Source organism: Nyctibius grandis, chromosome 8, assembly GCF_013368605.1.
Source record: "Nyctibius grandis isolate bNycGra1 chromosome 8, bNycGra1.pri, whole genome shotgun sequence".
NCBI lineage: Eukaryota > Metazoa > Chordata > Aves > Nyctibiiformes > Nyctibiidae > Nyctibius > Nyctibius grandis.
Genome location: NC_090665.1, coordinates 8,329,353 through 8,351,976, shown reverse-complemented (window position 1 = coordinate 8,351,976; position 22,624 = coordinate 8,329,353). Strand labels below are relative to the sequence as shown.

At 37.4% G+C, this 22,624-nt stretch overlaps 1 protein-coding gene across 3 annotated transcripts in view; it reads left to right on the top strand.

Moving 5' to 3' along the window:
* Window positions 1–22,238, top strand: part of PEX5L (peroxisomal biogenesis factor 5 like) — a 38,981-nt gene extending 16,743 nt beyond the window's left edge. For all 3 annotated transcript variants that reach the window (XM_068405746.1, XM_068405745.1, XM_068405744.1), the window contains 10 exons: window positions 1,108–1,234; window positions 2,390–2,486; window positions 8,674–8,769; window positions 15,440–15,556; window positions 16,458–16,601; window positions 17,473–17,543; window positions 18,759–18,956; window positions 20,726–20,891; window positions 21,248–21,405; window positions 22,034–22,238. In XM_068405746.1, the coding sequence (XP_068261847.1) occupies window positions 1,108–1,234; window positions 2,390–2,486; window positions 8,674–8,769; window positions 15,440–15,556; window positions 16,458–16,601; window positions 17,473–17,543; window positions 18,759–18,956; window positions 20,726–20,891; window positions 21,248–21,405; window positions 22,034–22,238 (1,379 nt within the window). The remainder of the gene's footprint in view (window positions 1–1,107; window positions 1,235–2,389; window positions 2,487–8,673; window positions 8,770–15,439; window positions 15,557–16,457; window positions 16,602–17,472; window positions 17,544–18,758; window positions 18,957–20,725; window positions 20,892–21,247; window positions 21,406–22,033) is intronic.
* The last annotated feature ends 386 nt before the right edge of the window (window positions 22,239–22,624 follow it).

The window sequence follows — 22,624 nt, the reverse complement described above, 5'->3', positions numbered from 1 at the left end:
ATGGGCTTGCTTAGCCCAAGTTCCTCCTTGATACTATCACAAAACAACGAGCAACATCAGAATTTTTGTTGCGCTGCATTTTAGCACGGAGTGTAACATTTTGTTCCCCATTATAAACTACTTGAAACACTTTGACACTGTAAACACATTTTGCTTTTGCCTTTGCCATTATACCTATTAAGTTGTCACTAAACGTGCAAATAAAGTTTTGAAAGGATCCTTTCATGAAAGAATTCAGTCAGGGTCAGTAAAATGGTAGAAAAATCTATAGGGGTATCATGAGAAATTGGTAAAGGGGACAAATCAGAGGCAGCCCATGCTGGATGTCCTTTTCAGAACTGCAGATGTCAGAAACACACACGATATTTGTAAATACTGCTTTATCTATGCACACAAGAGAAAAAAATATCCGTTCTTGACAAAAGAGCTATATTTGTACAGATTGAAAAAAAAAATCCCAAACACAACTCAATATCCTGCCAAGCGTGATCTATAGATGAGCTTTGGAAAAGGTGTATTTAATTTAGTTCCATCCAAACTAAATTACTTGCACTGCAACTGAAAAATTTGCAAGGTAAATGTAATTTATACCAAGGCAGCACATTTTCCATTCATCAGCACAGAAATTCTTTTGGAGAACTTTATCTTCAAACAGGAGCTGAACACTTGATTTTGTAAAGCAAGTTCGACATATGACTGAATAATATCAGTTGCCTGCACAGTCATTTTTAAATGGTAGTCACTAAAAGAAGTTTTATTTTTATGATTTGACTACAATTAGGAAATTAAAAATATCCAAAACTATCAATTGCTTAATATAATTTTATCAACAGGTCTAAATTACATACAAATCACTGATTTTAAGTCAAGAGTTCCACTGACATTCTGACCACGAATGCTAATAGATTTAGAAAAATGTTATGAATTCCCAAATATTTTCACAGAACACCAGCTAGAAAGGTGCACAACATTTCTGGGTATTGGACCTTAACTAAAATATATTCTTTGATGGCACCATTTTCTCTACAACCTACATTTAACAGAGGAGATAAAATTTTCTGCAGTAGTTTCTTTAAAAGATTTGTATTTTCTTTTCTTGTTTTTCAGTTGATATTCAGACACAGATAGAGAAATGGGATGATGTCAGTTTTCAAGGAGACAGGGGTAGCAAGGTCCACCCTTCTACAGAGCGAACATCATCATCATCTAGAGCTCCATCAAAAGAGCTTTTATGGTACAACTTTTTGCTTTCCTTACAAAAATATTTCCAGTCCAGCTCTCGATTCACAGCAATGCTCACTTGATGACAAGTCATATTATTAAATCTATTATGATTACATTAATGGTGTTCAAGCAGACATTTTGGACAATGTATCATAAGCAAGTCCTCTACAAAATCACATTTTGCCAGCAATTTCTAATGTAAAAAGTAGCAGGTGCAATTACCATATAAATGATGGTGAGAATTCTACAGAGGCATGCAGTGATCCAAAACTAACCACAAACATGTCAGTAAAATGAGTGAAAAAGGATACTTGGCAGTGATTTGACAGTCACTGGATATCCAGTGTATTTTGGTTTTGCTTACCAAGAGGGCAGAATTTCTGTGTATAACTAGAAGAGGCAAGATAAAATATCCAAGCCAAGCACTACCTCACCTCTTTCACGCAGTTCAACTAAAATTGCAGGTGATGTAAACGAGGGAAGAACTGGACTTTGTCTTTGGGAACAGTTCATGTAGATTCATTCTGCTGCCTTCTTGATATGTAAGCAACAATCTTTCACTACGTTATGCACGACCACAATTAGTATTTTCATACACTAGAAGCAGTCTTCTGACCAAACGATGCTTATCCCGTATCTTAGCCTGCCCTTTAAGTGTGTGTTTCATTAACTTAGAGCTTTACACAAGTTTTGCTCAGTTAACTTGATTTTGGTCTCCACGGTTTCATTTTCCAGAAAGAAACAATATTGGGATATTGTGGCACAAAAAGGCACATATGCCAAGCTGAAGGCTTGTAATGTGGGGGTTGATTCTTAGACACTGACTGCAGGTACAGTCTTGTGTCATTGACTAACTTCATTTTGCCTGGCTATGAAAGAGAAGCAAAGTCTTCATCCATTATACTAGTTTCATGCCAGTATATACCCAGGGCTCTGCTGGTGAATCAAGCCTGACTCCGTTCTGTTGTATTAACTATTTTCTGAATGCAACTGAAAAGCATAAGAGTGAACACTGAGAAGGGTCCAGACACTTCTGATAGCTGCAAGTTAAACAATTCAGTTAAAAGAAATAAGCTAATTAATCAGTATGGGCTTATGAACCTGAAAGACATAAGGCAGCACGTCCTAGTGTGCAGTGGTGAGTATGTAAATGCATTATTTCTAGGTCCACAGAAAACAGATCACAGTCCGAGCTGGCTAACGTCAAGAGTGCCTTGGACTCTGATTCAACGTCAGAATTAGAACTTGCACCTCCAACACAGGTAAGACCATTTGGTAGATTTAGTAGCAATAAAAAGGCAAGTAGGAATTGTCCCACTGGCTAACCGTTCACATTCTGGAAGAACTATTTAAGGGATATTTTCAGGTTCATCAGTTAAAAGATTCATACAGCCAAATCTTCACACAACTTCCAAATTAATATGTTATGAAAATAATGTAACTATGTCAGTATCTCAAACATTCAGAGTTTAGTACTGCAGTGAACCCTTCTGTACAGACAGAAAGACTTCAAACCACAATTTACAGCATCATCTTTTTTCCCTTCCTCCTGTTCCAATATTCAGACTTCTAATGGTTCCCTCTTCCTGTAATATACCTATTCTCAAGGTCTCTTGGCCAACCAGGAATCCCCAGAATTGGGAAATGGCTAAGGAATACAGGAAGGAATCGTTAGACCAATGTTCATTAGCAGTTTATCTCCACAGGTGGGAGAGCAGTGTGGTCAAAGGACTTTTTTCTGCTGGAAAAGGAACAGTGATACAGAGGGCTCTGGGAGGAAAGTTTGTAGATTTGCCCAATTCCACTGTCATATCGTATATTGGACAGGACATTGTGGAAATGATTACTTAGAGGCGTATAGTTTTAGATATGTATGTATGCATATACGTGTACAAACATACATTTATATATGTATTCATGTAGATCAGGTTGCTTATACGCCTTCTTTCCTGCTTATTTTTTAATTGAAAGATTTCAAGTTCAGCCAATGCCGCTGGCTGTGGGAAGAGAGAGTTGTTTGGTGGACTAACTTTCAGTTGAAAATAATTTTCTCTTCTTCAACAGCTATTTTTAGGCCTGGACTTCAAAACCTTTCAGTGAGATGAAAAATCTGGAAATTAATGGAAAAGAATAGCCTCATTTGAAAATGGAAAAAATGAGACACTAAAAAGCCAAATGTCTTCCCTGAGATTATGCACCAGTTTCTGCAGAAAATAGAAGCAGAACCCAGTTATCAAGATCCATTCCTGTGTTTTGGTTAGGAAAAAAGTCTCCTTTACTTCCCTGCCATCACTAAATTACACACAGGATTTTTTTTTCCCCTTTGGAAAGCCTAACACTACTTGTAATGCATGATACCTTTCCTTTCTGTGCAACAGATTTATATATCTTCGTAATGGAAAAGATCTATTGCATAATATCATCCACTTGAGATGGACAGTGTGTTTTTCACATGCTTTGTCCAGCTTATCTTTAAGTACCTCTAACCTCTTTTTAGGAGGCTGTTCCTCAGCCTAATAGATCTAAATGGCAGGAAGTTTGTGCTCAACCAAGATGTGTGTAAATCAAGTAGACAGTCACAGAACTTAAGTGCTGTGGCTTTCTGTAAAAGCAGTTGCAAATTTAGTATATAACATCTCTATTTTATATAGTCTATTTCCTGTTTATCTTCCACTAGAATAACTGCAGAAGCAAAAATCCACATTTTTAATTCAGTATATGTTCAGTCAGTTGAGGCTCCATACTATTTTGTAAAATGATCAGTATTTCAAAATAAAAAAATGTAAATTGAATCAGCCAACTTGCAAAAGAAGCAGAGTATAAAATTCTTACCTGTCATTCCAGTGTATTTCATGTTTTGTTTTGCTTTATCATAAGCTGCTTTTTTTCAAACTTGTGATCCATTCAAGTAACAAAATGTTGTTAAACTGGTAATCAGTAATGCAGAGAAATGTCCTGAAGTGAGATTGCATTCTTATGCTAGGTAGTTTACTTAGAAATTTAGTATTTTCATTCACTGCCTGCTTCATCCTTCTTACTCTTGGACTGTTAAAGTTGTCAGCTTCCAACAAACAGGCTCATCTGTCTTGACTGAGTTCTTAATCTCCTTGTAAAAGAAATCACGTTAGAGCTTTTATCAAAGCATATGTTTTCCATACTTTGTCCTCTACAGATCTTGTCTATCTCATTTGAGGGTAACCTTTGCATATGCAACAGATTCTGCCATACCCTAAAGATTTAATTTTGTCAAACTGGATGCCATTTTCCATCAGCAATTTCTCAGACAATCAATCACCTTCATCATTCATCTTTGACATGTTAGATTTAGTTCCTCAAAGTGAAATACTAAGTACCTAGGTCATATTTTCATTAAAATTATGCAATCTTCTTAACAAAATCCTGTGTTTACCAGCACTTATGCCAATACAAAATCAAAAAGGCAAGCTTTGGATTAATAAGGAAGAAATGTGTTTGAAGGCTGGAACGGGCACCAGCATGGTGGCTGTCACTGGATGTGGCCGTCTTGCTTCTCAGTATTCTACTCGCGTCATATGTTACTATTATTCATTCTTAAACTGCATTGGCCCAAACTATCTTTGTTCTTTCTTTCATCAGCCATTCCGGAAAGTTCCTTGTTATGCTTTTATTAGTACTGAGATATCCTACAGTGTTTGGGGTTTTTTTAGGGTTTATTTTTTCTCTTGTAATTACAAACTGCAGAGGGAGATAATATGTTCAATTGTATATGCATAAAGTCTGCTCATGTTTTAACTCTCTAAATGCCTCCCTGGGCATTTCAGATATTTTATTGCTCACTCAGAATGCATACACACACACTCTGCTGTGCTAAAAAACTAATTCTAATATGTCAGCACTCAGACAAAGATATAGCACAAAGCCTGTAAACCTTAGAAATGTGCAGTTTGGGGCAACAATATTTAGAATGCAAAATTTATTCCCCACTTCTCCCAAATAGCTACAGTAAGACTAAAGGCCCTAGCGCTCCTTGGATGTGCTAGTTACTCTAATGAAATGAAGAGTTACACGGGACAGATTTAGCTCATTATTTGAAGACCTGCTCAAAAGTTAAGACTATAATTTAAGCCTCTCACCAACAGTTAAGGTCCAACAGCACATAAGCAGACTACAAGCGCAGGAAAGTGTGTGCAAATGCATTGGAATGGAAGATTTTGTCCCTGAAGACAGCAGCCAGTGATCAGCTACAGCACCGCCATTGTAGAGTGGTGAGCATATCAAACCACAGTGTACGCAGAGTGTCCATGCCTCAGACATACCCATTCCACCCTGACCCATACCCCACCTTGGGTTCCCCTTAAGGGAGGCAGCTGCAGAGTCCCACCCCATCACCAGCTGGAGATAAGTTCTCCAGTGCTGGCACTCCATTCCCATCCCCTCTCCTCCCGCACTAGTGAAAGGCAGCATGTTTGTTATATGTGGGGTCCTTCATTTCTGGGTATCGCAACTCAGAATATGACTCTGCATTGTCTATATGTAAATGCAGCTTATGTGGGTTTTGTTAATTACTTTTTTTTCCCTCTGGTTGAGGGTAGGTGTGCATTTAGTGGAGGAGAAGGTACATTTCTGTGGGGATTATGCAGGGACAATGTGTAAACTCTGACATGTGGCAGAGGAGAGGACTTCTGTGCTTCTTGTCCTCTTCCCGCTCGCCTCTCTGCTGCCCCTACAAGCTCACTCTCCCCTTCTGCAGTACTACTTAGTCTGAACATCATGATTTACAGTATTGTCCTTGACCTAAGGAAATTGCCATCACTGGAAACACAAGATTAAAAGGCGGAAGTAATCAAACAGTTTGCAAGAGCCAACTCATAACTAATGAAAAGGCCAGGAACATAATTAATGTCTATCAATCAACCGAGTTTTGTGTCAAGAAAACCAAATTTAATCCTTTGATCAGATTACAGGTCCGGTTGATAAATGTTGCTGTGTGTTATTCTGCAAGATGTTTGAATTAACATACCATATTCTGATTTTAAAATTAGCACCATACAATATGAATAAAGCAACAGTTAAACAGATCAGAACTGGCTAACTTAAGTTCTCAAGTACAGTAGTTATTTACTAGGAATTGTAGTCACATGGGGGTTCTGTGATTCTAAAGAGAAATCATGGTCTTCAATATTATTGTTCCAAAAATAAATATGCAAGTCATTCCTGATAAAATTTGCATATGATGCAACAGTGGAATGAAAACAATGTAAATAAGAGAGTCATAAAAATGAACTGGTGACCAAGACATCTGTATAAATACATATTCCAATACAGTCACTTGAAAAATCATACATTTCAGAACAAGAATGCAGGCTCTACTTACAACACCATGCTGGAAGGCAATCTGAAAAGAATCTGTGGCTCAGTGTGTACGAGGATGTCACCATGAGTGCTCCCTGTGCAGTACTGTGGCAAGAAGAGCATGTAGAAGTAGGCATAATTAGTGGGAGACAGGAGATAACCTGATTTTGTGTAGAGGAACGTCAAGACAGGTACTGGAATATAGGGTTCACTTTGGTTGACTGTATGGCTATTAAAAAAATAAAGCTATAAAACTATAAAGAGGGAGAGTAAAAGAGACACCAAAAAAATCTGAATAAAATACCTCATAATGAGAAAATTTAAGATCTCAATCTCTTAATATCATTTAAAAGACAATTAAAACCTGATTAAAGTAATCAGTATCTTTCCACAGAGAAAATAAAGGGAACTAAAAAGTGCTTTAAACTACTGGGAAAAAAATCAGAAGTGATAGTTGGAAACAGAAATTAAAATTAATAAGCGAAACAAGGAGGGCAATTAAACAAATTTGCAAACAAAGTGATAAGATTAAGGTCTCTTGATAACTTTAAATTAAATCCAAGCACCTTCCTCAAAGGCATATATTCCAGACAACCTCGATTTATTCTCTGTGGAATGTCAGTTTCATCCTGCGGATGTTGAGTGACAAACACTGTCATGTGATATATGGACAAACGGATGGTTTGAACCAGTCTCTTCTGTCCTAGATTCTATTAATCAGTAAAATAACTGTTTTGTGTATAGGATTGTTTTTTCTATGTTTTCAATGACAACCTGAAATCTCTTCCTGGCCTCACCAAAGGAAAAAAAAATATTTTCCAAACAACAGGGACCCCAGGTAGTAGATGTGAAAGCAGAAACAACTGATCCTCAGCATAGACCTTCCCTCATGCTCTGTGCTTCCTGCCACTTGCTGCAAAGTCCAGAAGCCAACACAGAAGAATTCACACAGTGCCCCCCACCACATGCTTCTCACAGAAGTTGTGCTGTATCGTTCTTTTCTAACCGGATGTGTATCATCAACCCAACACACATCTTACTCATCAATCTCTACCCGAGAGACAAAAGACTCAGGAACAAAACAGAAACTTTAGGGCTAGATAGACAAACAAATGTCATCTTTCTAGGTAAAAAACCAAGTGTGTACACACGCAGACATACGTGTTTGACCATGCACTGCATGTTACTTATATGAACACCCAGGAATGTTTTCGGTGTTTCATCCCAGCAGTGCACATTCCAACACTTGCAGATACAGCCCAATGAGTCTGAAGTGAGCAAAATTAGCCTTTTAGCAATGTGGCTCATTGAAATTGAACGTTACAAGTACAGTCATCAGAAATATAATCACATAAATTAATGCAATTGGGACCATGGTCCGGCAAATGGCTAATGAGTTTAACCTCTGACAAACACGAGGGAAGGGATTAGCAGTCACAGCTCTGTTTAGCAAGATTAGGCCACTTTGTGCTTTTCTGTGCCACCATAGAATACTGTTTGGTTTTGTACTGTGCCTTTTGTGCAAAAAAAAATAAATAAAATGTTTTTAATAAAAGAACAGGGAGAAACTTGTTATGTACTTCCAATGGAATCGACTGATAGTAAGGCACAGAAGAAAGAGCCACTGACTGTTAAAAGGATTTGTCCTTCCAGTGAAATCCATAGCAAACCTGGCTCTCCAATGTGATCCCAAAGCAGGACCTGAAAGAAAAACACAAACTGTACAGGGAAAATTAGATGTTTTCTTCCTGGAGCATAGTGAATGAAATGCCTTGCCACAGTCATAATACAGAAGAAGGAACAATTAGAGTGAAAGTCTTATACAAAATAGTCAGCTCTTCCCTTTGTAGCCGAACTCGTGCATTGTCTTTTCTTGGACGTCTCTTATCTTTCGTGAATCTTGAGTGAAAAGAAAAGTCTGGAAGAGAAAAATTGCTCTGCTTCCCCTGAGGAATGATCTCTGCTACAGTGTAAGAGAATTCAGAGGAATTTATGCAGGGACACAACTAGTTTTGCCCAAGAAAAAGGCCATTTAGGGCTCTAGACAATTAAGGAAATAACTCAGAAATGTGGCAGAGAGTGTATCATCCCTTTCTGATTTATTCTTTTATTTTTTAGGCACGATCAACTAAGGAGCAGCGTTGGGGAGGGCCTCTTCTCTCCAGAAATCACTCCTTGGAGGAGGAATTCGAAAGAGCAAAGGCAGCTGTTGAGGTATTACTTCATGTACCGTTTTCATTTTCAGCTAATGATGTTCTACGGATTTCTTATTCATCTTGTAGCACAAGTATAAGACAAAAGGTGGAACTGGATTATTTAAAGCAGAAAAAAGTGCATTTCCTGGAGTTACTAATTTAAAATAACAGTTTCTCTCAAAAAAAAAAAAAAAACACCTTAGCTATAAATGAAGATTAGACAGAACCAACTTTTCAAGCTTGATTTTGTATTGCTATAGCAAGTGGGTCAAGAAAAATTCCCAGTAAATGTAAGTACATCCAAGCTGAATGTATAAAAGTGAAGCATATTTTTCCCCAGCAACTGAATACGTGCAATCAGTTATTTAAGCTCAGACACAAACCAACTCTCCACAGTGAAACTGCACGGATAGCAGTAACCATGCACCAATGCGTTTTTATAACTAGCGGCAGAATGTTAAACACAGGAGTATTCTCATTTCCTGGTAAATCAATTTAGTTTGAAAAGGTGCAGGTATTTGGATAATTCTCCTATTGCTCTTCTGGTTTTTTTTCACTAACTACTACTTTTCCAACATGAAAAATGCCTTTTGAGTGTTGTCCTATACCACTAGTTCCAACTGAAATTCTGATCCTGTCTAGAGACAAAGTGGCATACAGTTTTTTTAACAGAATCCAATAAAAAATTAGATACAAGCATCAATCTTGAGCATCCTGTCTTCTCAGGGGTTCAGTCAGTAACCCTTCAAAATCCCATCGCCACAAAGAGCCAAGACAGATGCATCCCACTGAGGACAAAAGTTCAGGCTGAATTATGTAACAGCCACTGAAATAAGTTTTTAGGGTGGAAAGGACAAGGCTGTGAAACCGATTCCTCAAAACTGATTATTTTTAGCACAAACTGCAGTCTCATTAGTCTCCAAACATCTTAGAACACTTTAGGGATATTTGGGTTTAGATTTAATTTTTAGTGCCTGTATTTTAATACTCCTCTAACTCAAGTTTTATACCATCGTAATTCCAGTGTTGGCAGTTGAACTATTCTAGATTAATATTGGTTGATTACAAACAAAACTAAGCCTAAATCAGATGCTGGCTTCTAGCTAGAAACAGAATTTCTTATTTACGAAATTAATTTGATTTGTAGGGTTTTTTCATGATAAGGTAAGACTGTATGGTTTCTGCCATGGTTTCTTAGGATCTTATTGCACCCAAAAAAAATACTTGTGTCAGCGTACAAGGCTAAAATGGACACAATCAGTAAGTTAGCTGTTTTATAAACTATACACTGAATGCATTCTTCTTGTATTTTCTGAGTGCATTGGTTTTTCCTGATCAAAGAGATTCTTTATAAGCAACTGCTAGTGACGTACAATAGGTTTTTTGATGTCACCCATCATACATGTTTGCTCCAGGCAGGAAAGGAGAGACTTGCTTTCAAACTGCCACTGCTTAAAATGCTCTAGATGTTCCTAATTGCACTGCAGACTGATCCTTAAGGTGCTGTAATCTGTGATTGCGACACAGGGAATCTGATGATGAACATCTCTGTGTTATGGTTAGTGGTTAAGCAAATTATGTCAGTACTTTTGAAATCGCCAGAAACCATGTGTGATGGGGAGCTCCCAGGCATTCAGCAGAAAGGAAAATAAGTTGAGGCCAACAATAGATTACAAGACATTACTGAATTACTTTACAGAGTAAAGTAAGGAGAATATATTGTAAAAAACCCCAAAACCTGCAGGTCAAAAGGTCATTCTAAGGCAACAAAGGTTATTAAAATGCTTCGATGTAGTCTCAAAACCAGCTATTTAAAATAATCTAATTAAATGTTTCCCTAACCGTGTAGCTGGCAGCCTTAAGTTATTCTTTCTGCTTAAAATAGAAACTTGGACCAGCTAGTGGGAATGTAAAGGAAAGGATTCTTCAAAACCTTATAGAGCAGTTATTTCCATTTGCATATGAAAAGAGTTGAATTTTCATCCTAGCTAAAATTAAATGGTAAGAAAGCTAGAGAGATTGAAATAAATTGCAGCCCATCTCAGAAAGATTAGTGCTTTCTTAAGTGGAGAATAGATACAGTTCAAAAATTCATCTTTTAGGCTTTGGATGCTTCTGTAATATTCTTGAACTGGGAAAGCTCCAAGTGGTAAGATTACACGGAAAATTGATCAAGAAAAGGAAGCAAATCTCAGGTTCTTTGTGGCCTAGTTCAAAAGGAATTAATTAACAATTCAGTAAATGAAGACACTAAACTTTATCCTCCACCCAGTATTCACTTCAGAGCTTTGGGAATGGTTTTAAGATGTCAAACTTTGAGATTAATGAAGATCTGTGAGGTAATTCTTTCTTAAGAAGGTTTAAAGATGTCTGTGCCATTGGGGAATCTTTTAAGAATAAGGAGGTAAGGAAATTAGCTTTTTTACCAGAGAGGGCTCAGATTTATTTGCAGTGATTGGGTGCTTGTAGACTTGGCTGCCTTTTCTGTCATTCTGGAAATTGGATTTGTTTTTTGCCTCATCCCTTTGCTATACAAATGAGGGAAGCACAAATAGCCTTCATAATTTCCAAGTGCCATACCAAATATGTTTTAACATAATTTTTCTGATAATTAGCTCTGTTTTACCAAAAATTGGTACTTTTGAATTTTTAAAAAATGCCAGCATGGGGATTCAGATCCATCCTGTACCTATATTTAATTAAAACGATTGCTTTATCCTCCACCATCCTATTGGTAATGAGTTAGAATAAATAAAAATGAAACCAAGAATGTGCAAAAACTTCTGACTGAGAAATGTCTCGGAGATGGGAAAAAAGCAATTTTAATATTTTCTTATTCCACATTTCCCTGATGTAGAGATCAAACTGCAGATCCCACACTGTTTTGTGAGCTTACGCAAAAGAAATTTTGATCTGTCCTTCTCAGCAGCATTTTATTTACAGCACTATGTCACTTGAGCCATCTGCTGTATAACATACTGTTATGAAGCATCAGAACATATTACAGCTAAATTATGTGAACAATAGTAGGAAGAAGATGGGATTAATTTATTCTAGCCTAGGAAACGATAGTCCAGTATCATCAGCTTTGTGGTTTGCATAAATACAGGCTAGAATCCTTTCTGTACCTGCGATATTCCTGTGTCACTGTTTCAACATCCCTTTTGGATGTGCCTGAGGCTGCCTAAACCACATTTTAAATTGGAATCTAGAAGCTGGAGTCATTCAGATGCATTTTATTTGGTACTCTCTCAAATCACAATGGGAATATTTGCCTTGATATCAGTTTTTTATCTCTAAACTTTACTAAAAAGGCATACTTCAAATTTTGTTTTGAGAAGATATCAGCTAAGGAGTTCTTATGCAGTTAGCACATAAGCTTAACTGACTGTGTCTTTCACATTGAAGTGCATGTTGATGCAGTAATTCAAAGAAAGATCAACCACAGAACCTTTGTTTCTTATGCATTGGTCAAGAAGGAACATTGCAAATTAATTTTTGGCAGTACAGGACAGGCAAAATTCTATTCTTAAAGTTATGAAAATAGGTAAGTTTAGAAATCAGCCATCAATATTCAGAAAGCACACACCACCCCCCCCTTCACTGTATCGTAGCAAGTAAAGAGCCTGGAAATATGCCTCCCATTTGTTTAACTGCTTCAGCATATTTTTAAACACTAAGAGTAAAAATAGCCTCTTTGACAAAATGCAGAATATTCTGCTTGGAAGTAGTCAGATGGTACGAACATTTTTCCTGGTTGTCATTCCACTTAACTGCTGCAGATGATCTGAGAATGTGTTAAATGTGTTCAACTGGCCTGAAAACTTTTAGTACGTCCAAAGTAATTCACCAGCATCAAGGTAGCAAAAACACTGAAATGAAGTAATTGCCACCAGTCACATAGCAAACAGAGTTAAAATTAGATCAGGAGTCTTGATCCAAAGCCAGATTTTCAGAAACACTCAATATTAATTTAACTTTCCTGCCCCTGAAGTCAACGAGGAAATTGCTACTAACGACAGCTGAAACAGACTTAGGCCTTTAACAAAGACTGTGTAATATATATGGTCCTCTTCCTCAAGGACGTTAAACTGCTCTGCTGCTGACATTGTGTTTTGTCACGGCAATTTTATAGCATTTTATCAGGTGCCATAATTGTGTGTGACCCAGTTGCTCAGTGCAGCTTTGCCATACCGGTTTCAGAAACCCCACATGCTGGATGTGCTTAGAAAGCTGTAGCTGGGACTTGAGCCCATTTGGCCCAAAGAAGCAAATTTTGCTTATAGTTGCAAAATAACAATTGGGTCCTGGCCCGTGTCCAAGTAGCATGAGATGAGTTGAGAGACTTTATAACAAAGCAGGTCTTCTCCCCATTACATTTTTCCTCCACCTTTGACTCATTATAGATGGATATTAAGCATGGGTACTTGAATGCATGGTAATTAATTAGCTCCTTAAGTGGAGTATGCACACAGTGAACTTCTGTGTGAGTTATAAATATGTAATTAAGCAGCAGAATTTGAACTTAAGACCTAAAACCATTTATATGCTTGCTTACAATCTGCAGAAATGTGATTTGATATGTTTCCAAACCATTGATTCATAAGGGATTTTTTGGGGAAAAATACAAGCAAAAATTCTAATATAAACATCTCATACATATATGTATCTATATATAATTAGTTCTATAAGTTAATCTGTTTAAAAAGGCACTACTAATTACTTCTCAGTAGTTTTATTAATATGAATCTGTAGGAAAGGGAAATTTCCACTCCTTTACCTCATCCTGAACCTCAAAACTACTGCTAGTAAAAACATGGTCAAGTAATTTTTTTTTCAATGCAGTGCAGATTTGCTCTGAATGCACAATAGTCGACAGAGATATCTGTTGAACAGGACAGTTCAAGGGATTCAAGTGCCTCTGGTCATGGCTGATAAGAGTAAAAGAGGGAGTGATCCAATTCACTATCCTAGCCTTTTCAAACCCTAAATGGACATTTCAGCACAATCTCACAGCTATTTAAAAGACTGTATTTCCTTCAAATTTAGAATGAAAGCAAATTTTGAAACCTCAGAAGTTGTGTAACGGAGTTGTCATGTTCTGTTTCCTTCTATTACAAGGAGTGAAATCTCCTCTCTGGGAATGAATGATTCATGTTTGTTTCCTAGTCCACAGAGCAACATAGCAGGTACCTTCACAGATCCAATAATTGCATAATTCAGACAATTCTGAGTCTCCTGTAGGAAAGTGCTGGATATCAGGAGACACATGCTACAGTAAGAGCCAAAGGGAAATGCCTGTTAGATTTCTAGAGAGGGAATGCATATTGCCATTGGTAGAGAGCCTTATAATTTACAGCAGCCACACTTACTGTTAGCCAGTGCAAGTCCTCCTAACCCTTCACACCTAGTCTCAAATGTTCATTGCTGACTCATTCTAGATCTGTTAATAGTGTCTGTTTTCCTTTTTCCAAGTGCCTAAAAAGGAGGGTTGTAGCAAGTCATGCAATCACAGGCTAAGCTGTATCCTTGCAAATCATGCCTGGCTGTGGAGCAGCAGCAAAGTGGTCAGTCTTGTAATGAAGATTCAGACAAAACTATCTGGACTGTTTATGATACCTTCGATTAATTTTGATTAGCACTTCACTCTCAAATAGTTCTGTCTAAACCTCAACAGAATTATTTGTGCTGCTGTCTTTGACATAAATAAGCTGAGAAACTGTGCCCTCAGTAGTGTCAGTTCATTGAAGTTCTGGCCATGACCTTGTAGGAACTGGAGAACTTTGCAAAGGCTCATAGTGCTCAGCGTATATTCTGCTGTGGAACTGCTTTTCAGGGCTTATGACTAATGTAGGGAGGCTGAAAAAATATCAACTTAACTTGGATTCTCCCCTCTCTTTTTTTTTTTAATCCTATTTCTGTTTCTTAGCATCACTTTCTAGTAGACACAGTGGTTCCCTCATTCTGGTCGTTACACATACTAAATCTCATTCTTTTTTTATCATTTCTGTTTCTCTTGTATATGCATTTTTCCTCTTGTCTTTGAGCTGAATGTTAATCTTATTGTACAATTTTATAATCTCTTATGGATTCCTCTCATCAGCACAGTATATGATGCAATATTAGGATTTCTCCACTATGTCAAAAAGCCCCACAATTCTCTTGTGCGAACACCCTCCGTCTGAGCTTTGACATTACTCTTTTACATAATTGAAAATGGTGCTGAATCTTCCAGAGAGGGATGCTTGTTCTCTTTTAAACTGTTTTATCTATTGTTATTCCTTAGTGTGTATGCTTGGTTGATTTTTTCTTTTTTTTCTTTCTTTTTTTTTTTGACTAGGGACTAGCAGCATTCATTTCCTTCAAATTTTATGTAACAATTGGCTGTTAGCATCAATAAGATGCAGTGTAAGCTACTGCAAATCCTGCTTCAAATAGAACATACGCTGCCTCTGAGATAAAGAGTTTTCTGTTGACAAAATGCATTCCAATGTAAGAGATGAAATTTAATTATATGGAATTCCAAATTTGTGCTGTAGTATTTCAGTCAGTATGATTATTAAAAGAATTAATACTGCTCAGCAAAATTGCCACACTCAGACCACTGGCAGAAAGAAATTAAAAGCTTACCATTTTATTTTAAAGTTTTGTTGTTCATTTTCTTCCCTTTTTTCCTCTTTTTCTTCTAGTCAGACACAGAGTTTTGGGATAAAATGCAAGCAGAATGGGAAGAAATGGCTCGCAGAAACTGGATTTCAGAGAACCAGGAAGCACTAGGGCAAGTCACCATCTCAACCATTGAGAAGGTAACAGAAAGTTTTTTAATACAGTACATCCTGTAAAAGAAAAAATCTTTAGAGATGGAAGCTAATTTTACTCAAAGGAGCTCATCTTCTTTAAGTGTCTGTGAGCGGGGTAGATTTAAAAGACCTTACCATAGTGAGAATAGATTTAGACTTGCACACTGCCTGAATTCAGCTGAAAGCATCATGAAGCAAACTGCCGGATTATGGGCCCTTTTGAAGACAGGCACTTAAGGAAAAGCACCAAATAAAAAAATCTGGGCTGGAACATTCTAACACTGTTGAGGGTAGAAATGATAGAGGTTCTGTCTCTGTTCTTCATTCCCTCCATTGTATGCTTTAATTTGATCTATATTATGCAGCTGATATTAGCATACACCATTTATGCTGCAGTGGCAAGAAGAGAAAAGGGCAAAATTTAAAGAAATCCTAAAATAAACTCAGGCGCTTGCAACACTCTTCTGTGTCTTGAAGATTAATTGAAGATTTCAGGGTATTAACTAAACAGACATCAGGTTACAAGCCCTGCAGGGAGTCAACTGCTTGATGTGTGCACTTTACCATCAAATTGGATGTACTGGGCTCATGCTAGGTTCAGTTCTGCTGTTATTGCAGTCAGTGTGAGTTGTTGCCATTATCTTTGATGGGAGCAGGAGAGCCCAACACGAGTACCAGTGAGTGTAACTTCAGAGCTAAAGTACAAATAAAGAGAGCAGAAACAAATGTCCAGTGATGCTGATTTTTTTTACACTTTTTGTCATTGAAATTTCATGGGGGAGCTCATACTGTTTCCGGAGAACAAAGGCTGTTTATATCCAGTTGGAAAATAGTGAGTCATTTAATTTTATGGTCGCCATTGCTTGCTACAGTACTTCATCATGGGTCAACCATATATCTTCTCCAGGGTTATTATTTCCATACTGAGAATCCCTTCAAAGACTGGCCTGGGGCTTTTGAGGAAGGACTGAAAAAAATGAAAGAAGGTGACCTGCCAGTTACAATCTTGTACCTGGAGGCTGCTATTCTACAAGAACCCAATGATGCAGAGGTATTCACTCATGTGCCTTTTACTGATAAAGGAAAATGGGACTCCCTTTAGCATGCAAGGATGGAATGATTTTGGGGCCCAAACCTTTGCTAATCATGACTGACTGAAGCAGATTGAACGCTAACAGTGGTTTTAGAATAGTGTATGCCTTGAAACAGATAAAGGTGAGCTCTTCATACGATGAGAATCTATTTTTGAAATTGTAGCATTTCCAAGCTGTCATTTAAAAGCATTCAAGAGAGACAATATTTCAAACCTTTCCTTCTTTTCCTGATGTTTTCAAACTATCTTTTAAACAATGCTATTGAAAAGATGAACATTCTTGATTTAACAAGCATGTTGACAAGTTTTTAAGGTATATCGATTTCTGCGTTATTGATGTTTTCAATGAGTATATATTTAAACTCTGTATTCTATGAAACATGAAGAATATTTACAGTGTAAGTATCTAGGTCTCTTTGAATCTATTGCTATATTAAATTAAGTAGCAGTATTTTGAAAAGCAGAGAGAATCCCCGGACCCTCTAGAATCCCTTAAACCTGTACAACTTAATAAACGTTCTTCACCATTTCCCACAGAATTCTAGCAACATTTAAAATGCACAGTAACTCAAATTTAAGAAGTCAGCCTGTGATCATACACTGACAGAATATATTTGCATTTATTGATTATAAATATTATCAGGCCCAAAGATATTCAACACTGCATTGATTGGTACTGTTGGTATGCACGCCGTAGAAAAATCTGTAGTTAGTGCTGGACAGATCTGCTATTTTTATTCACCCCGCTGCTTAACAGTGATATTAGTTGTAACTCTGCTTGCTGTTGGGTATATATAACAAAATAACACGATGATGATTATTTTTGCAGGCCTGGCAGTTCCTGGGCATAACACAGGCAGAGAATGAAAATGAGCAGGCAGCCATTGTCGCCCTCCAAAGGTAGATGAAGATAATTGCTAAATAAGGGGTCTGATGAGTATTAGGTAATAGAGGCCTAGACATATTTAGCGTCGTACTTATCTTGTAACATGAAGCATTTATTTAACTAAGTAAAGCACTGACATAGATATTGAAATCTTCCCAGTGACTTCAGAGGGATGACTAGTGATTTATATTTATGTTTTATGAAATAAGTGCAATATTTAATCTAGTAAGTTAAGTAGTTGCACAAAAGAAAAGTTACATTGCCTGATAAACATGAATTAGACATAACGCAAATAAAGTGCCTTTTTGATATTCCAGCCACTTGGCATATTTTCTGTAGTTTGTCCTTTAATGAAGATGTTTTCTTAATTGGAACAAGCTCCCTTCAGCTGCTGAATACTAAACAGAAAACATTTTTAGGCTGATAGAGATGTGAAGATCACAGTATGCTTGTATGTAAAATGTCAGTTCCAAAATATCAGCATTAGTATTATCTTTCTGTAGTGGGTTTTCATGTTTCCATCTGAAGCAAGTACCCTCTCCATATTCGATTACATTAGCAGTGTTAACTTTCAAGTCATTTCACTTAAGGACACTCTAACTTATTTATATGTAACTTATTAGCTTACCTGGATAGAAATCCAAGGGGTTGCCTGATTTAGGGCTTGCTCATCCCTGCAGTTTTGAAACAAGCAACAGTGATGTTCACAAAATAGACTAGATTCTGCTTTCAGTTAATGGTATGTAACTGTAGAGAGACTACTCGAGTTGATTGGTTCCAGCTTTATCAAACAAAAACTGAGAATTCAGGATGACTGAGAAGATTCACAGGGATGGAAGAAATTTTGTCTTCAAAATCCTTTTTTGTATAGCTGCAAACCATATTAAACTGTTCACTTGAATTTACATAAAGATTCTCTTTGTTTACTAGACAGATACTATAAAAATAAATCTACCTACATTTACTCATAACCAGAAGGATGAAAACAAAACTTATATGCATACGTTTATGTACATATGTGTGTATGCAATGTGCATGCATATGTCTGTGTATACACATGCATAATGCACTTATCGCAGAAAAAAAAGACAAAGTCCCTTCTTTAAAAGTATGATTGGGTAGATCTTACTTGTGTGAGTGATTTTTTTTTTACACAGATTATTTTGGAATAATTCAAGAATTATGTTTGGCTAAAAAAATACCTCAATATATTTTTATTTTCTGCCTAGGTGCTTGGAACTACAGCCAAACAACCTAAAAGCTCTGATGGCCCTGGCTGTAAGTTATACTAACACTGGCCATCAACAAGAAGCCTATCAAGCTCTAAGAAACTGGATAAAGCAAAATCCAAAATACAAGTACATAGTGAAAAGCAAAAAAGGGTCCCCAGCACTTACCAGGAGAATGTCTAAGACATCAGATGAAAGGTAAATGCAGTGTAAATCCTGATGGTGGAAATTTTAACATCACTAGAAATGATGGTGCACGCTGTGCCCCCTTACTCTGTAGCAGTCCAGCCTGTTCCCTATGATGGAAGACTCAGTGTCTCCAGTGGCAGGAGTGGGAAGTCAACACAGGACATTTGGTTTAGCAACTTAAGGGTATATCTTATGCCATCCCTGGAAGTTTAAAAAAAAAAATAAAACAGCTAAAAAAAGATGCTTCCCCTCAACTCCTATCACTTTCCTCTGACCTTGTCTGCCGTCTGTATTTCCACATCCCACATCCTCATTCTTCAGCTGCTTCCAAATCCGTACCAGGCCTGTATCCTGCTCTACGTGTGTGTGTTCTTCCTACTGTTCATCATATTTCCTCTATCCCAACCAAGCCACTCGAATCCAGGAATGATAGCCATTTTGCAGTGGGACATGGCTTCAGTTCATTGAAAATATTGGGAGGTAGCATCTGCTTGCTTAAAAGCCATTCTGGTTCTAACAAAAGAGACAGTGTAGTCATTTTATCTGACTTCAGCCTAGCGTACTGTACTGGGAGCTGGCAGCCATTTTAAATAACAAAAAAATTCATGAGTTGGCAGCCCTTCGTCATGATTTCATGAGCTCAATAAATAAATAAATCTCTGAATTGTGAGATGCATGATAAAGTCATTAAAGGCATAAACATGATTTATAGAACTAAAATGCTAGGGCTATCTCACTGCTTGTCATTTTGAAGATAGGCCTTATGTTTTTACCCTTATCACTAACAAGCCCTGGGTTGACAAGATAATTTAATATAAGCAAAAATAAAATGTGTAAGTAAGTTCTGCTTAATTGCTAAGTGTGTCATTCTACTTTGGCCTCATCCCGCTGACATCCGGTGTTGTCAGTGCAAACGTTTTATGAAGCCTACAGCGGGTACAGACGTCTTAAATTTTGGCATCTTTCTTCAGGGGTCTTGTCTAGTCACTTGATGTATTCCTCTTAGGAATGACTACTATTTTTGCCCATAAATAACTCTTTTACATCTGAGAAACTCATGCAATTTTAGTAGTTTTAATAAGCCTCCATGTTATCTCACTTGGGTTTATAGCTCCACTTTGACTTCATAAGAAGCATTTAGGTTGGAAAAGACCTTTAAGATCATCAAACCCAACCGTTAACCTACCACTGCCAAGCCCACCACTAAACCATGTCCCTGAGCACCACATCTACATGTCTTTTAAACACCTCCAGGGATGGTGACTCCACCACTTCCCTGGGCAGCCTGTTCCAATGCTTGACAACCTTTTCAGTGAAGAAATTTTTCGTACTGTCCAATTTAAACCTCCCCTGGCTCAACTTGAGGCCATTTCCTCTTGTCCTATCACTTGTTACTTGGGAGAAGAGACCAACCCGCACCTCGCTACAACCTCCTTTCAGGTAGTTGTAGAGAGAGAAGTCTCCTCTGAGCTTCCTTTTCTCCAGGCTAAACAACCCTAGTTCCCTCAGCTGCTCCTTGTAAGACTTGTTCTCTTCATTAGATAGGTGAACTTCATTACACAGGTGAACTTTTTTATTCCAGACATGAGTTTGTAACAGCACCTGGAAGTAAATCTTTGCCATGATGAAGCTGAAGAAGCTTATTTTCAAATTTTAGAAGTATATAACTTCTGATACATCCACTACAAGGATTTTAATTTCTGGCTATGCAGTCAATATTGCAATATTTGTAAATAACTGTAAGATGGAACTTTAAGTTATTTTTCACCCTCGTCTAGCTCGTTACTTGAAGAAGTAAAGGATTTTTACCTGGAGGCTGCTCACCAGAACGGTGACATGATAGACCCTGACTTGCAGACGGGACTTGGAGTTCTTTTCCACCTGAACGGAGAATTTAACAGAGCAATAGATGCATTTAGTGCTGCTTTAACTGTTCGGCCAGAGGTACATTTTATGCTTTTACATTTTTAAGAATTTAGCTTTACAGGCCATTCTCTTTCTCCCCTCTTGATCAAGCTAATATTAATGAGATGTCACTTCAGCCATTAAAATTTTAATACGTGAAATAGAAATGTTAATTACAAGACAGTCCCATTTAGAAGCAGATTTATACATGTCCAATTCCTAGCTGTGTGCTGATTAATTGTACCAGTTAATCATGAGTCAGAACCTCTCATTCCGTGTCAATTAAGAGACGATACGATACTGTTATTTTCTGCAGTCCTCCTTACTTTGCAACCAAAAATTAGCTATTGTGTCCCTTTTCGACACCTTCAGTAGAAAACTCATTTTCTCACCAGGACTATACGTTATGGAACCGTCTCGGAGCAACCTTGGCAAATGGGGATCGAAGCGAAGAAGCTGTCGAGGCCTACACACGTGCTTTAGAAATACAACCTGGCTTCATTAGGTCCAGATACAATTTAGGGATAAGCTGCATAAACCTAGGGGCATACAGGTAAGCTACAAAAATGTGTAAACAAAAAAGTCAGAGATCATAACTACCAAGTGAAAATTCATTTTCTAGCTGGAGCCATCTAAGAAAAAACAAAATCAGAATATAGCTACATGATCTCAGCTATTGTAAAATTTTGTAATTATTTAGCAAGCTGGTTAAGCATTTTTTAGCTCTAAGTGCAAGTACTCTTGTTATAATCAGTGGGATTGTTCTCACCCTTAAACTTAGTCCTGTGCTTAAGAGCTTTTCGAAAAGAAAACATAGGAGCCTGTCTTTAGAAAGGAAACTTCAGTAAACTGCTTCAAGTAGCTAATGCTGTCAAAAACTTTCAGTACCTCCTTCAGGATTCAAGGGTGATATTCCAGGGTCCCAACTATCAGCTTAAAACAGTTCAGATGAAGGGGAGCTACACAGCAATGAAGACAATATCCCCAGATGTATGAATAGACTGAGCTCTGCATTACTACAAGCCACGTCCACTTGTTTAAAGAAAATCAAGCAAGAATAACACAGAGCCTGATGAAGTGCATTGTAAAATAATATACTTGAGTCTAGCACAGAACTTTAGAAAGTTTTACTTCAGTTAAGCAAATTACATTGCTTGTTTCTTTTTTCTTTTCCCCTACAGAGAGGCCGTCAGCAATTTTCTCACTGCTCTCAGTTTGCAAAGAAAGAGCAGGAATCAACAGCAGGTTCCCCATCCTGCTCTATCAGGCAATATTTGGGCAGCACTCCGAATTGCTCTGTCTATGATGGACCAGCCAGAACTATTTCAAGCTGCCAATGTGGGTGATCTAGACATTCTGTTAAGAGCTTTTAATCTAGAGCCGTAATAAAAAGTATCCACAAATTGATTAAATTGTATTAGGAAACACAGAACTCTTTTATTACTCATCTCAAAATGACTACATTTTCCAAAAGATCATGGCTGTAGATCAGTAGGGGAATTCTCTCGGACATTATTCAAAAAGGGAAAGTTCAAAAGCACAAAATATTGTAAATAAATTCAAACTCAAAGAATTGAAATAAGCTGCGGCTAATCTGACAAAGCCCTGAACTAGATGAAATAGCCATTTCTGAAGAATCTTCATCCCATGCAAGCGGTATCTCTCTATATATACACAGCTCTACAAAGAAAAACAATAATATTAAGAACAAACCTAGATAATCGTTATTGCACATTAGAATGGCAAGAAATGCATCCAAGGAACCTGCTTAG